The 15,632-nt window shown below is 39.0% G+C and overlaps 1 protein-coding gene across 2 annotated transcripts in view; it reads left to right on the top strand.

The window, feature by feature from the left end:
* Positions 1-15,632, top strand: part of LOC126187842 (uncharacterized) — a 169,441-nt gene that overhangs the window by 115,557 nt on the left and 38,252 nt on the right. For both annotated transcript variants that reach the window (XM_049929151.1, XM_049929159.1), the window contains one exon: positions 6,311-6,433. In XM_049929151.1, coding sequence (XP_049785108.1) covers positions 6,311-6,433 — 123 coding nt within the window. The remainder of the gene's footprint in view (positions 1-6,310; positions 6,434-15,632) is intronic.

The following is a 15,632-nucleotide window of genomic DNA, read 5'->3' as shown; positions in this document are numbered from 1 at the left end:
AACTAACTCTAGAATAAGCATCTGTGTTGTAGACACATTATGCCTGCACTTATGCACCTTTCCAAGTAGTACCTGAATCACACAGGAGTATTTGGAGATTTTCCACCATATAATGTATACATAGAACCTTCATTATTGAAACCACTTAAAATGCAGGACACTATGAATATAGGCATGGAATCTGTAAGAAACGAAGTTTTATGATACAACAAATGTGACTATGTTTGGCTAGATAACAGATGAAATTAAATACTTAAAATAAGAGAAAGGCAACCACTCACCTATAGCAGACTGATATGTGGAGCATAGAAATGCTTAACAGGAAACAGTATTCACTCTAGCTTTTGAGATTTTTTTTTTTTTTCCCTTCTAGTAGAAGTGGACACAGACACACACAGATACTCAAACATACTGTGTCCTGTGGCCAAATCTCACCGTGACTACAGGAGTGTGTGTTCGGATGTCTGTGTGGTTGTGTGTGTAAATGTATGTACTTTTACAAGGGAAAGAACAAGAGATCAAAAGCTAGTGTGAATACTGTTTTCATATTATCTCTCTATATTCCACACATCTGTCTGTTACACGCAAGTGGTTGCCTTTACTTATATCACTTAATGCTCTATTCAGTAATTTCCAGATGAAATAAATAATATTTCTGATAGTGAATCTCAAAATTCAGCAGTAATTATTGGGGAAATTGTAACTTAAAAAGGGGTTCTTTCCTATTTTCTCTATTATACTCAGTTCACACTGGCTTCCACTTCCAAATACAGTACATCTTTTGACATGGTACTTCTGTTATAATTATCAACAGCTAGCTTCCATCATTTTTATCTGTTTTCTGCATCATCTTTGTAACCATATATTATTCATTGTTGTTGAATCATTCTCCCAGAATCCACAGCAGTCATTATTATTATTTTCTTTCCTTTCTCAGACGTTATGTCTGGTTAAAAATGGAAAGTGACGCGGACCTTGATCAAGTGTGACTTCCTTTTAACTGTATGGTATATGTTACATTGCATTTAGGAACTTTCTGGTAATTGAACATGTATCAATAATTACAGATTTCTGTAGTTGTATATATACGTTTGGCTGTAGCTGTATTGCATTAATGTACTGGTGGATATTGTGTGGTATGACTCCTGTAGTTGATAGTATAATTTGTATAATGTCAACTTTATCCTGGTGCCACATGTCCTTGACTTCCTCAGCCAGTTGGATGTATTTTTCAATTTTTTCTCCTGTTTTCTTTTGTATATTTGTTGTATTGGGTATGGATATTTTGATTATTTGTGTTAATTTCTTCTTTTTATTGGTGAGTATGATGTCAGGTTTGTTATGTGGTGTTGTTTTATCTGTTATAATGGTTCTGTTCCAGTATAATTTGTATTCATCATTCTCCAGTACATTTTGTGGTGCATACTTGTATGTGGGAACGTGTTGTTTTATAAGTTTATGTTGTAAGGCAAGCCGTTGATGTATTATTTTTGCTACATTGTCATGTCTTCTGGGGTATTCTGTATTTGCTAGTATTGTACATCCGCTTGTGATTTGATCTACTGTTTCTATGACTGCCGCGGTGGCCGTTCGGTTCTACGCACTGCAGTCCGGAACCGCGGGACTGCTACGGTCGCAGGTTCGAATCCTGCCTCGGGCATGGATGTGTGTGATGTCCTTAGGTTAGTTAGGTTTAAGTAGTTCTAAGTTCTAGGGGACTGATGACGTAAGATGTTAAGTCCCATAGTGCTCAGAGCCATTTTTCTACTGTTTCTATTTGTTGTTTGCAAAGTCTGCATTTATCTGTTGTGGTCCTGGGATCTTTAATAATATGCTTGCTGTAATATCTGGTGTTTATTGTTTGATCCTGTATTGCAATCATGAATCCTTCCTTCTCATTGTATACCGTATTTACTCGAATCTAAGCCCCACTTTTTTTCCGGTTTTTGTAATCCAAAAAACCGCCTGCGGCTTAGAATCGAGTGCAAAGTAAGTTCTGAAAAATGTTGGTAGGTGCCGCCACAACTAACTCCTGCCGTCGAATATATGTAGCGCTACACAGGCATGCTTTGCAGGCACAAAGATAAATACTGGCGCCAAAACCTCTGCTTCAGTAAATAAATTAAAAAAAAAAAGGTGGAAGACGAGCTTTTTTCTCCGCCACGAGTTTTGACCACTGCATTTTCATACATTATCCAACGAAGTAAATACAAATTCCGTATTGTTCATCATCGAATGTAGCAGCATTTCAATGTACTATGAAAATCCGACTGGCAAGATTGTTTGGGATGTTTGTTAATATGGCCTACTCTACGATTCTCTTCACCATAAGAATAATACGAATATAAACATTTTGTCATGTATTCTTTTGTGTTTGCTGCTATCTCATTTAAATCCTGTCTGCCTAATAAACTACGAAACTAGAGTGAGACAACAGCAAACGTGGAAGAATACACATATCATGTCATGTTTATATTCATATTATTCTTATGCCTAATAGTGATACAGTCAGAAATGAAGCACGGCAATTGACTAGATTTTTAAATCTAAGATGACTAATTTCTGTGCAGAATGTAATGTACTAAAGAGGCGTCTGCAAAGATTTTCAAACAGAAAAATTTTCGCTAAACTCTTGTTCAGAACATCTATCATACGCTATCTATTATTTGGTTCTTGTTGATTATTATCAAAGAAAGCAGCAGTGTGAGTAACAACAAATAGCAGTCTCTAGACATTGTTTCGCTAATAAGACTATTCCTCTCTTTTTTGGTAAGCGGCGGTAGCGCGCACAAAAGCAAGCCATGCCGCGAGCGGCGACAGGTCATGAACACTCATTATCAGAATGCAACAAAGATTGCATGACACAGTACAGTAACACATTTTCAGCTTAGAGTAACGTAAACACCTATAACAAAGAGAACAGCACTTATCTGATCAAAGAAAAATAAGCAATCAATTCAAACCAGATGAAGCACGTGAAAAAGGAAGGGTACCCGTATAAATACAGACGGAGCACCTCACGCATATCAATGGCTACCTGGTAAAGCTTAACTGCTAAGCTTACGACTCGAACCAAACTACTGTAGCTGCATCGTCATTCATTTGACCTAAATTATGTCTCATATTACAACGGACCAACTTTGTTTTGATTTGGAGATGCGGCCTAAAACTTTTCTCTCCCCTTGAATTTCGAGTCTCAAATTTCAGGTGCGGCTTAGATTCGGGAAATTTTTTTTCCCTTGATTTCGAGTCTCATTTTTCAGGTGCGGCTTAGATTCGAGTAAATACGGTATATTGCCTTTTCTTAGCCATGTGTTGGATGCGTCTTGATCGATGTGTGCCTGTGTTAGATGATACGGGTGCTTGCCATGTAGTGTTTTCTTTTTCCAATTTACTTTCTTCGTATCTGTTGATGTTATGTGATTGAAAGGGTTGTAGAAGTGGTTATGAAATTGCAGTGTTGTAGCCGATGTATTTATATGAGTGATTGCTTTGTGTATTTTGCTGGTTTCTGCTCGCTCTATAAAGAATTTTCTTAAATTGTCTACCTGTCCATAATGTAGGTTTTTTATGTCTATAAATCCCCTTCCTCCTTCCTTTCTGCTTAATGTGAATCTTTCTGTTCCTGAATGTATGTGATGTATTCTATATTTGTGGCATTGTGGTCATGTAAGTGTATTGAGTGCTTCTAGGTCTGTGTTATTCCATTTCACTACTCCAAATGAGTAGTCAATATTGGCATAGCATAAGTATTTATAGCTTTTGTCTTGTTTCCTGCTGTCAATTCTGATTTCAGTATTTTTGTTAGTCTTTGTCTATATTTTTCTTTTAGTTCCTCTTTAATATTTGTGTTATCTATTCCTATTTTTTGTCTGTATCCTAGATATTTATATGCATCTGTTTTTTCCATCGCTTCTATGCAGTCGCTGTGGTTATCCAATATGTAATCTTCTTGCTATTTTTCTTACATTTGTCTGTTCCAAAAGCCATATTTATAAAATTGCTGAATACTTCTGTAATCTTTAGTAATTGGTTGAGTTGTTCATTTGTTGCTGCCAGTAATTTTAGTTCATCCATGTATAGCAAATGTGTGATTTTGTGTTGGTACGTTCCAGTAATATTATATCCATAATTTGTATTATTTAGCATGTTGGATAGTGGGTTCAGAGCAAGGCAGAACCAGAAAGGACTTAATGAGTCTCCTTGGTATATTCCACGCTTAATCTGTATTGGCTGTGATGTGATATTATTTGAATTTGTTTGGATATTAAGTGTGGTTTTCCAATTTTTCATTACTTTGTTTAGGAACTGTATCAATTTAGGATCTACTTTGTATATTTCCAATATTTGTAGTAACCATGAGTGGGGTACACTATCAAAAGCTTTTTGGTAATCAACGTATGCGTATTGTAGCGACCTTTGTTTAGTTTTAGCTTGATATGTTACATCTGCATCTATTATCAGTTGCTCTTTACATCCTTGTGCTCCTTTGCAGCAGCCTTTTTGTTCTTCATTCATAATTTTGTTCTGTGTTGTATGTGTCATTAATTTCTGTGTAATGACTGAAGTTAATATTTTGTATATTGTTGGTAGGCATGTTATGGGGTGATATTTTGCTGGGTTTGCTGTGTCTGCTTGATCTTTAGGTTTCAGATAAGTTATTCCTTGTGTAACTGTATCAGGGACTGTGTATGGGTCTGCAATGTAACTTAAATAATTTAGTTAGATGTGAATGTGTCGAGGTGAACTTCTTTAGTCAGAAATTTGCTATTTTATCTTTTCCAGGGGCTTTCCAATTGTGCGTAGAATTAATTGCTCGGGTGACTTAATGTTGCAAAATTATCACTTCAGGCATTTGTGGTATCATCTTGTATGTGTCTGTTTCTGCTTGTATCCACCGTGCATGTCTGTTATATTGTAGAGGGTTTGACCATATGTTGCTCCAGAAGTGTTCCATGTCTGCTATGTTTGGTGGATTGTCTATTTTAATGTGTGTGTTATCTATTGTCTGGTAAAATTTCTTTTGGTTTGTGTTGAATGTTTGGTTTTGTTTCCTTCTGTTTTCACTTTTTTTGTATCTTCTAAGTCATTTGGCAAATGCTTGTAATTTCTGCTTCTTTTCATTTAATTGCTCTATCGCTCCTTGTTGTGAGATTTTACCTAACCTTTTTCATTTTTTGTCTGATATTTCATTTCTTATAAGTTGTGTTAGCTGTCTGATGTCTTTTCTCAGTTTTTCTATTCTGATCTGTAGCATGTGTTGCCGTGCTGGTTTTGTGGGTTTCTTCTGTGTGTTGCTTGGCTCTGATCTCTGCCTAGTGTGTATATTTCATGTAGTGAGTGCTCCTATATAAACCAGTAGTTGTAACTCTTCCATAGTTGTGTTTTCATTTATTTTGTTGTGTATGATTGTGTTGATAGTTTTTATTGTTGTTTCGACTTGTGGGTTATTTGGCGGTCTATGCAAGAATGGTCTAATGTCTGTATTTGTGTCTTTGTGTTCTAAATATGTCAGCTGAAATTTCTCTTCTATATCTAACACGTGTGTCTCTTCGTGTTCTATTTGTGCTTGTTCTGGGGGCTGTCTTAAGATTTCGTTTTCCTCTGATTGTTTAATTGATGTGTGTTGTTCTTTGTTTGTTTGCTTTGGGATGTTGAGTCCATTACTGTATTTTCTTCTTCTTCTTCTTCTTCTTCTTCTGATTGCATATTATTTTGTTCCAGTATTTGTTGTACTTGTTGTTTGATGTTTTCTAATTCTGACTAGGGTATCCTTTTATTTTTGATTATTACACGGATCTGATCAGCTAGTCGTTGTTCTGTTAAAAATTTTAATTCTGGGTATCTGGTAATAAATTTTGTGTATACTTGTGATCTGTATCCAGTTCTGTTGGTTCCTAAGTTTGTTGCTTGGTAATAACAGAACATGAGATGTCGGTTAACTTCATCTGACCATCTTATCCTCTGTCTTTGTTTTCCTTCTAGAGTGGTTGCAGGAATCATATCCTGCAGAACACCTCTATTTGGATTTAAATCATTTTCCGTGCGGCTAGCAGTGTCGTTACCACTGTGGACAGGCATAGGGTTCAAGCGTCATCCCCGACCATGACAGCGCTTGTCCGAGGCTTCATTAGTTCTGTCCTGAACCAACTAACAACACAAAAAGGGGGGTTAGCCCTATTAGTGGTTTGTTCTTTTCGTCGCCTTTTACGACTGGCAGAACATACCGGAGGCCTATTCATTTCCCGGGCCTTATTATTATTGTTATTTTTAATTTCTACAAATTTATTAATAACTTTTTTTTTTTCAGCTTTCTAATGCTTCTCGAAGTCCAGCACCATGCCTTCCAGCCATTAAGAATGTGGAAGACAGTGAAAGTCCAAAAATATCGTGTCCAATATGCAACCAGCTGTTTAGTAGTGATATCATACAGGTAATTTTTTGTTGGTCACAGTTATAATAATGAACCTAACTATGCAATTTAATTCCACTGAATGATAATTTTAGGATAAAATTGTGGTAAATAGCATAGACATAAATGATTTTACTCTCTTGTTGTACCATGGATACTGACAAGTAAACATAAATATTTGTAACATGATAAAAAAATTGCACAATACTTAACAGATTACTTGTGTGCAATAGAAATGGGTTCAAATCCCTGTCAGGCCCTCCTACCACAAGTTTTCCATATGTTCCCTAAAACTCAGTAGGCAGTTATTAAGATGCTACTTTCAAAAGTGTGTCTCTCAGTTGTTATTCTCTTACCTTTCTGATGGTGTACTGTGTGTCTCACTGCCTTGGTGTAAATGGGACATTAAATCACCTCTCTCGTGTGTGCGTAAAATAACAAAATGTGCAAAGCCATCTTATTAATTTTGTACTGAAACTTTACCAAGTCTCTTTAACATTTCCCTTTCCAAAAAATAATGAAAGGCATTCAACTAGTGCACCAATTATACTGTCTATTAGCATAAGACTTAGTTCTTGGGACAGATCATTCTGAATTGGCTTCACAAGCAACTGTTCAGAACGATCTTTCATTTTCATCTGATTCAGCACTCGGTTACTGGGGAATTTTGTGCGAGTATTTGAAGATGAAGGGGAATAGAATGAAGAAGACTGGGGTACTAAGATATTCAAATGGACATTGGAGAAAGCAGTTCAGAACTCCAGGAAGAGAAACCGTTGGTCTGTGACAGTCTACTATCTGAGGCACTGAAAGTCTTAAGTTGAAATGCAATTTCCAGACTGGCTGAGGTAGTAAAAGATATACTTAAGATCATTGTAATGTCATTACCTAAAAAGTGCAGTAGTTGTTGTTGTTGTTGTGGTCTTCAGTCCCGAGACTGGTTTGATGCAGCTCTCCATGCTACTCTATCCTGTGCAAGCTTCTTCATCTCCCAGTACCTACTGCAACCTACATCCTTCTGAATCTGCTTAGTATATTCATCTCTTGGTCTCCCCCTACGATTTTTACCCTCCACGCTGCCCTCAAATACTAAATTGGTGAGCCCTTGATGCCTCAGAACATGTCCTACCAACCGATCCCTTCTTCTGGTCAAGATGTGCCATAAACTTCTCTTCTCCCCAATCCTATTCATACTTCCTCATTAGTTATGTGATCTACCCATCTAATCTTCAGCATTCTTCTGTAGCACCACATTTTGAAAGCTTCTATTCTCTTCTTGTCCAAACTATTTACCGTCCATGTTTCACTTCCATACATGGCTACACTCCATACAAATACTTTCAGAAACGACTTCCTAACACTTAAATCAATACTCGATGTTAACAAATTTCTCTTCTTCAGAAACGCTTTCCTTGCCATTGCCAGTCTACATTTTATATCCTCTCTACTTTGACCATCATCAGTTATTTTGCTCCCCAAATAGCAAAACTCCTTTACTACTTTAAGTGTCTCATTTCCTAATCTAATACCCTCAACATCAACCGAATTAATTCGACTACATTCCATTATCCTCGTTTTGCTTTTGTTGATGTTCATCTTATATCCTCCCTTCAAGACACCATCCATTCCGTTCAACTGCTCTTCCAAGTCCTTTGCTGTCTCTGACAGAATTACAATCTCATCGGCGAATCTCAAAGTCTTTATTTCTTCTCCATGGATTTTAATACCTACACCTAATTTTTCTTTTGTTTCCTTTACTGCTTGCTCAATATACAGATTGAATAACGTCGGGGAGAGGCTACAACCCTGTCTTACTCCCTTCCCAACCACTGCTTCCCTTTCATGTCCCTCGACTCTTTATAACTGCCATCTGGTTTCTGTACAAATTGTAAATAAGCCTTTCGCTCCCTGTATTTTACCCCTGCCACCTTTAGAATTTGAAATAGAGTATTCCAGTCAACATTGTCAAAAGCTTTGCCTTTCCTTAATCTTTATTCTAAGATAAGTCGTAAGGTCAGTATTGCCACACGTGTTCCAGTATTTCTACGGAATCCAAACTGATCTTCCCCGAGGTCGGCTTCTACTAGTTTTTCCATTCGTCTGTAAAGAATGCGTGTTAGTATTTTGCAGCTGTGACTTATTAAACTGATTGTTCGGTAATTTTCACATCTGTCAACACCTGCTTTCTTTGGGATTGGAATTATTATATTCTTCTTGAAGTCTGAGGGTATTTTGCCTGTTTCATACATCTTGCTCACCAGATGGTAGAGTTTTGTCATGACTGGCTCTCCCAAGGCTGTCAGTAGTTCTAATGGAATGTTGTCTACTCCGGGGGCCTTGTTTCGACTCAGGTCTTTCAGTGCTCTGTCAAACTCTTCACGCAGTATCGTATCTCCCATTTCATCTTCATCTACACCCTCTTCCATTTCCATAATATTTTCCTCAGGTACATCGCCCTTGTATAGACCCTCTATATACTCCTTCCACCTTTCTGCTTTCCCTTCTTTGCTTAGAACTGGGTTTCCATCTGAGCTCTTGATGTTCATACAAGTGGTTCTCTTATCTCCAAAGGTCTCTTTAATTTTCCTGTAGGCAGTATCTATCTTACCCATAGTGAGATAAGCCTCTACATCCTTACATTTGACCTGTAGCCATCCATGCTTAGCCATTTTGCACTTCCTGTCGATCTCATTTTTGAGACGTTTGTATTCCTTTTTACCTGCTCCATTTACTGCATTTTTATATTTTCTCCTTTCATCAATTAAATTCAATCTGTCTTCTGTTACCCAAGGATTTCTACTAGCCCTCGTCTTTTTACCTACTTGATCCTCTGCTGCCTTCACTACTTCATCCCTCAAAGCTACCCATTCTTCTTCTACTGTATTTCTTTCCCCCATTCCTGTCAATTGTTCCCTTATGCTCTCCCTGAAACTCTGTACAACCTCTGGTTCTTTCGGTTTATCCAGGTCCCATCTCCTTAAATTCCCACCTTTTTGCAGTTTCTTCAGTTTTAATCTACAGGTCATAACCAATAGATTGTGGTCAGAGTCCACATCTGCCGCTGGAAATGTCTTACAATTTAAAACCTGGTTCCTAAATCTCTGTCTTAACATTACATAATCTGTCTGATACCTTTTAGTATCTCCAGGGTTCTTCCATGTATACAACCTTCTTTCATGATTCTTGAACAAGGTGTTAGCTATGATTAAGTTATGCTCTGTGCAAAATTCTACCAGGCGGCTTCCTCTTTCATTTCTTAGCCCCAATCCATATTCACCTACTACATTTCCTTCTCTTCCTTCTCCTACTGTCGAATTCCAGTCACCCATGACTATTAAATTTTTGTCTCCCTTCGCTACCTGAATAATTTCTTTTATCTAACCTAAAATTCCTCAATTTCTTCTTCATCTGCAGAGCTAGTTGGCATATAAACTTGTACTACTGTAGTAGGCATGGGCTTCTGTCTGTCTTGGCCACAATAATTCGTTCACTATGCTGTTTGTAGTAGCTTACCTGCACTCGTATTATTTTATTCATTATTAAACCTACTCCTGCATTACCCCTATTTGATTTTGTATTTATAACCCTGTATTCACCTGACCAAAAGTCTTGTTCCTCCTGCCACCGAACTTCACTAATTCCCACTATATCTAACTTTAACCTATCCATTTCCCTTTTTAAATTTTCTAACCTACCTGCCCAATTAAGGAATCTGACATTCCGCACTCCGATCCGTAAAACACCAGTTTTCTTTCTCCTGGTAACGAAGTCCTCTTGAGTAGTCCCCGCCCGGAGATCCGATTGGGAGACTATTTTACCTCCGGAATATTTTACCCAAGAGGATGCCATCATCATTTAATCATACAGTAAAGCTGCATGCCCTCGGGAAAAATTACGGCCGAAGTTTTCCCTTGCTTTCAGCCGTTCGCAGTACCAGCACAGCAAGGCTGTTTTGGTTATTGTTACAAGGCCAGATCAGTCAATCATCCAGACTGTTGCCCTTGCAACTACTGAAAAGGCTGCTGCCCCTCTTCAGGAACCACACGTTTGTCTGGCATCTCAACAGATACGCCTCCGTTGTGGTTGTACCTACGGTATGGCTATCTGTATCGCTGAGGCACGCAAGCCTCTCCACCAACGGCAAGGTCTATGGTTCATGGGGTTTGACAAGTGCAGTGTGCAATGCAAAAGAATGCAAAGACTGAAGGACAGGCAGTTTTATCAGCCATGTTACACAGGCTGGAACAAGAGTCATACTAAGGAGAACTGAAAGGGCAACACATTAAAATGTGGGGAAGACCAATTCGGTCACAAAAGAGTATAAGGAACAAGAGATGCTATTGATTACCCGAAGATGACTGGAGTGAACAAAGTAATGTATATTCATTTTTAATCAGCTGGAAGAAGGCATTCAATAGTCAACTAGAGTATATGACTGAAGATTTTAAAAGATGTTGGACTAGACTGGAATGATAAAATATTAATAAAGAGTAACAATAAGAGGAGGGATTGAGGAGACAGAAGAGATGACCATTGGTAGGGGTGTAAGGCAAGGATTATCACTGTTACTGAAGCTATTCAGTCGATATGGAGAAGTGTTGGTGTGTAGTATCATAGAGGACACAGGTATTATAACTGAAGGAGAAGGGTAAAGGCTATAAAACAATAATATGAAAAGGAAAGTTGATACTCACCATATAGCGGAGATGCTGAGTTGCAGACAGGCACTACAAAAGGACTGTCATAAATAAGCTTTCAGCCAGCAAAACCTTTGTTGAAAGTGGATCACACACACACACACACACACACACAAACACACACACGTAAACGTAACTCCCGCGCACATAACTGCACTCTCTGGCAGCTGAAGCCACACTGCGAGCAGCATCATCAGCAGTGCATGATAGGAGTGGCAACTGGGTGGCAGTAAGGAGGAGGCTGGGGTGGGGAGGGGGAGGGATAGTTGGGTAGGGGTGGGGGACAGTGAAGTACTACGGGAGAGCATGCAGGGATGAGGTGGAGAGAGGGTAGGGCAGCTAGGTGCAGTCAGGATGTTAGACAGAGGCAGGGGAGAGGTGGGGGAGACTGGGTGGGGGGGGGGGGGGGGGTTAGTGGAAAAGGAGAGAAGTAAAAACACTGGGTGGGATGGTGGAATGAGGGCTGTGTAGTGCTGGAATGGGAATATGGATGGTGAGGACAATGACTTAGTCATTGTCCTCAGCCATCCATCCCCTCCCAGCACTACACAGCCCTCATTCCACTGTCACACCAGTGTTTTTACTTCGCTCCTTTTCTGCTACACTCCCACCCCTCTCCTGCACATCTCTCCCCTGCCTTCCTGACTACACCTACACCTAGCTGCCCTACCCACTCTCCACCTCACCTCTGCGTGGTCCCCAGCAGCAGTTCACTGTCTCCCACTCCTAATGTACTACACCTCCCCCTCCCTGCCCCAGCCTCCTCCTTACCCCCACCCAGTTGCCACACCCATCGTGCACTGCTGCTGATGCTGCTCACAGTGTGGCTTCAGCCGCCATAGTGTGCAGTTATGTGTGTGAGTTGCGTGTGTGTGTGTGTGTGTGTGTGTGTGTGTGTGTGTGTGTGTGTGTGTGTTTTGTATATTTTTGACAAAGGCCTTGTTGGCCAAAAGCTTATTTGTGACAGTCTTTTTGTTGTGCCTATCTACGACTCAGTGTCTCCACTATATGGTAGGTAGCAACTTTCCTTTTCACATTATTGTTAGATTCCATCCTGGATTTCCCATTGTATAAAGACTATAAAATACGCAGATGATGTAGCGATATGGTAGAATCAGAAGAGGAGGCCGTGCGTAACAGGCCTACGTGAAATCAAGTTATTGTTGGATGTTTTTTCTAGTCACACAATTCCGCTGTGACAGTTTTAGATTCATTCAAAAAAGTGTATGCTCAGTAGTGCAGAAATACCCAGACTATGCAGTATTAATTGGAGGGATTGGGACATATATGGATTCATTGCAGGAGGTACTGACAGATCGTCTTGCAAAGTACTTTTGAACACAGTTTTCCAAAAACTGCCTTGAGCAGCTGGTTTGAGGGCCCACATGCAAAGGCAAGGTTTAGACCTTGTAGCTACAAACAGCATGACCTTATCAATGGTGTCAGTGTAAGAACAGGGATTAGTGGTCATGATATCAGTCTTTGTATAGAGGTATAGATATACATAAATGATCTGATGGAGAGGGTTAGCAACAATTGGTGTTTTTTTTTTGCTGATAATGCTGTGGCGTAAGGGAAGGTGTCATCACTGAATGACTGTTGGAGGATACAAGATGACTTAAATGAAACATATAGTTGACATGATGAAAATGTAAGTTAATGCAGATGAGAAGGAAAAACAATCCCATAATGTTCGAATACAGCGTTAGTAGTGTCCTGCTGGACACAATCATGTCGATTAAGTATGTAGGCAAAACTTTGCAAAGGGATATGAAACGGAACGAGCATGTAAGGATTGTAGTAGGGAGGGTGAATGGGAGAATTGTAGGAAAGTGTGGTTCATCTGTAAAGCAAACCACTTATAGAACACTACTGTGACCCTTTGTTGAGTACTACTTGAGCATTTGGAATATCCACCAGGTTGGAAAAAAGTAGTAGTAGTAAGTAGTATGGTATTGTGCCTTACGACAGGTCTTGTCGTGGGTTAGACTGGAATAAAGGATGACATCGAAACAGTTCAGTGGGAAGCTGCTAGATATGTTACCATTAGGTTCTGTCGATATGCAGGCATTATGGAGATGGTTGCTGAACGGAAATCGCAGTCCTGGAGGGAAAACGACATTCTTTCTTGAAAACTATTGAGAAAATTTCAGCATTTCATGTTGACTACAGAACTATTATATTACTGCCAACATACGTTTCAGGTAAAGACCACAAAGATATGGGGCATATAGGAGATCTGTTCAAAAAATTCCGAAACATTTATAATTTTGTGTCAATGGTGTGCTGGAGTGTAATGCAGTTGGCACACCCGCACATGGCTGTATTTAATGTGTAACTGCTGAAGGTGTCATTGTTGTATGTCTGTTAGTTATTGTTCAGTGCTGTATTAAGTAGTTGTTTCGCACAGTTTGCAAACTCCGAGATGGCAGAGTCAGAGGAGCAAAACATCTGCATTAAATTTTGTGTGGAATTCAAGAAAACCTGTACAGATGCACACCAAATGATGCAGAAAGCTTACGGTGATGAATGCGTAAGCTGAACTTGGTGTTACGAATGGTTTACACGGTTTAAAAATAGCCGGATGCTTATGTCAGGAAGTCAGTGAAAGTGTGTATGCCAATCAAAGACTGACTGTCAGAGAGGATGCAGAAGAATGTAACATTTCAGTTGGATCATATCCTGAAATTCTGACACAGCATCTTGGAATGCATTGTGTTGCTGCCAAGTTCCTCCCACGGCTCATGAGTCAGGCCCAGAAAGACCTTCACTTAGCACCCTTTGAAGAGCTTTTGGATCTCGCAATTGAGAATGAGGTCCTCCTTAAGAGGATCATTACTGGTGATGGTATGTGGGTCTACCGTTATGATGTTGAGACCTAGGTTCAATTTCACGATGGGTTGGGAAAGGTTCTTCATGACCAAAGAAAGCTCATCAGGTCTGGTCAAATGTCAAAGCCATGCTGATAGTTTTCTTTTGAGTTTGAAGGATTAGTTCATCGTGAATTTATGCCACAGGGACTAACTGTTAATTGACGGTACTATCGAAATGTGTTGCAACGCCTGCGAGAAAATGTGAGTAGAAAACAGTCTGAAATGTGGCGAGGCACACGATAATGTACCTGCACATTCATCCCTGTTGGTGCATGATTATGACACAAAAAAACAAATTCAGTATGCTACCTCATCTGTACTCTCCAGACCTGGCCCATATGTACTTTTTTATTTCCAGAGTTGAAAATACCACTGAAAGGATGAAGCTTGGCATGATAGATGAGATAAAAGAAAATTCGCAGATGGCACTTCATGTGATCCACCAAGAAGCATACCAAGACTGCTTCCAGAAGTGGAAATGGCATTGGGAGTGGTGTATCAATTGTGGAGGAGAGTATTATGAAGGAGACCATGTGCATTAAGTAAAAGTTACACGTAGAAAATATATTGTGGACAAAGTTCCAGAATTTTTTTGTACAGACCTCATACACGGTCGTTTTTCCCTCACTCTGTCTGTAAGTGGAACAAGAAAAGAAATCACTAATACAATGTACACCCCCCTCCCCCCCCTCCAGCTTGCACCATATGGTGGCTTGCAGAGTATGCATGTTTGTAAGTACAACAGGTGCTGAAGAGTATTGCTAGAAGGGGTTGAGGAGTATGGAACGAAGATAAATATAGAAAAGACAAAAATGATGAGAATAAACAAGAAAGAAGTGCCTATTAATATATTCTTTTATGGAAAAAATGGAAAAAAGGTAGAACACATGAAATCCTTTCTGTATTACTGAAGTTTGTAATACGGGAAATGGAAACTGTACAGAAGAATAAAGGCATGGATGGTGAAGAGCATATGAAAAGGTAAAGCAACTATTAACAGCTGGAAGAAGTCAAATGGTGCTGAGAAAAAGATTTGCTAAGTGTTATGTCTGAAGTATAGTGATGATAAGTGATGAATCATGGACAGTTAAAAAGAAAGAACAAAGATATTTAGATAGTTTCGAAATATGGGTACGGAGGATCTGATTTGGAAATGAAGAAGTAATGAAGAAAAAAGGGGAAGAAAGAAGATTATTGGAAGTGATCAGGAAGTGAAAAAATATTGGTGGGACATGTACTGTGTAGAAACTGTCTGTAACACAGAATAATAGAGGAAAAAGTGGAAAGAATGAGAGAAAGAGTTAGGAAGAGAATTGGAATGATGGTCTACATTTTGAAGATGAACATACAAATAGGAGGAGGAAGATGCTCAGAACAGGACATGGTAGGGAGCCTGTAGTTGAATCCTGTCACAAGACAGATACACTGAAGAAGAAGAAGAAGAAGAAGAAGAAAGGAGAATCTGATTCATCTTCTGCTTTTTAATCTTGTTTTTACTTTCTGCGGCACATTTTCTGGAACTTTTGCAGTTCGAGAGTGTGAAGCCACATTTAAGATAAATTTTTGAAAGAGTTTTAGTTAATTAGCTATGTTTGCTATAAATTAAGGAACAGATGAAGTGTTGAGATCATTATAAAAAGTCAAATATTT

Source organism: Schistocerca cancellata, chromosome 1 (assembly GCF_023864275.1).
Source record: "Schistocerca cancellata isolate TAMUIC-IGC-003103 chromosome 1, iqSchCanc2.1, whole genome shotgun sequence".
Taxonomy (NCBI): domain Eukaryota; kingdom Metazoa; phylum Arthropoda; class Insecta; order Orthoptera; family Acrididae; genus Schistocerca; species Schistocerca cancellata.
The sequence above is the reverse complement of the archived record's forward strand: the minus strand, read 5'-3'. Positions and strand labels throughout refer to the sequence as shown.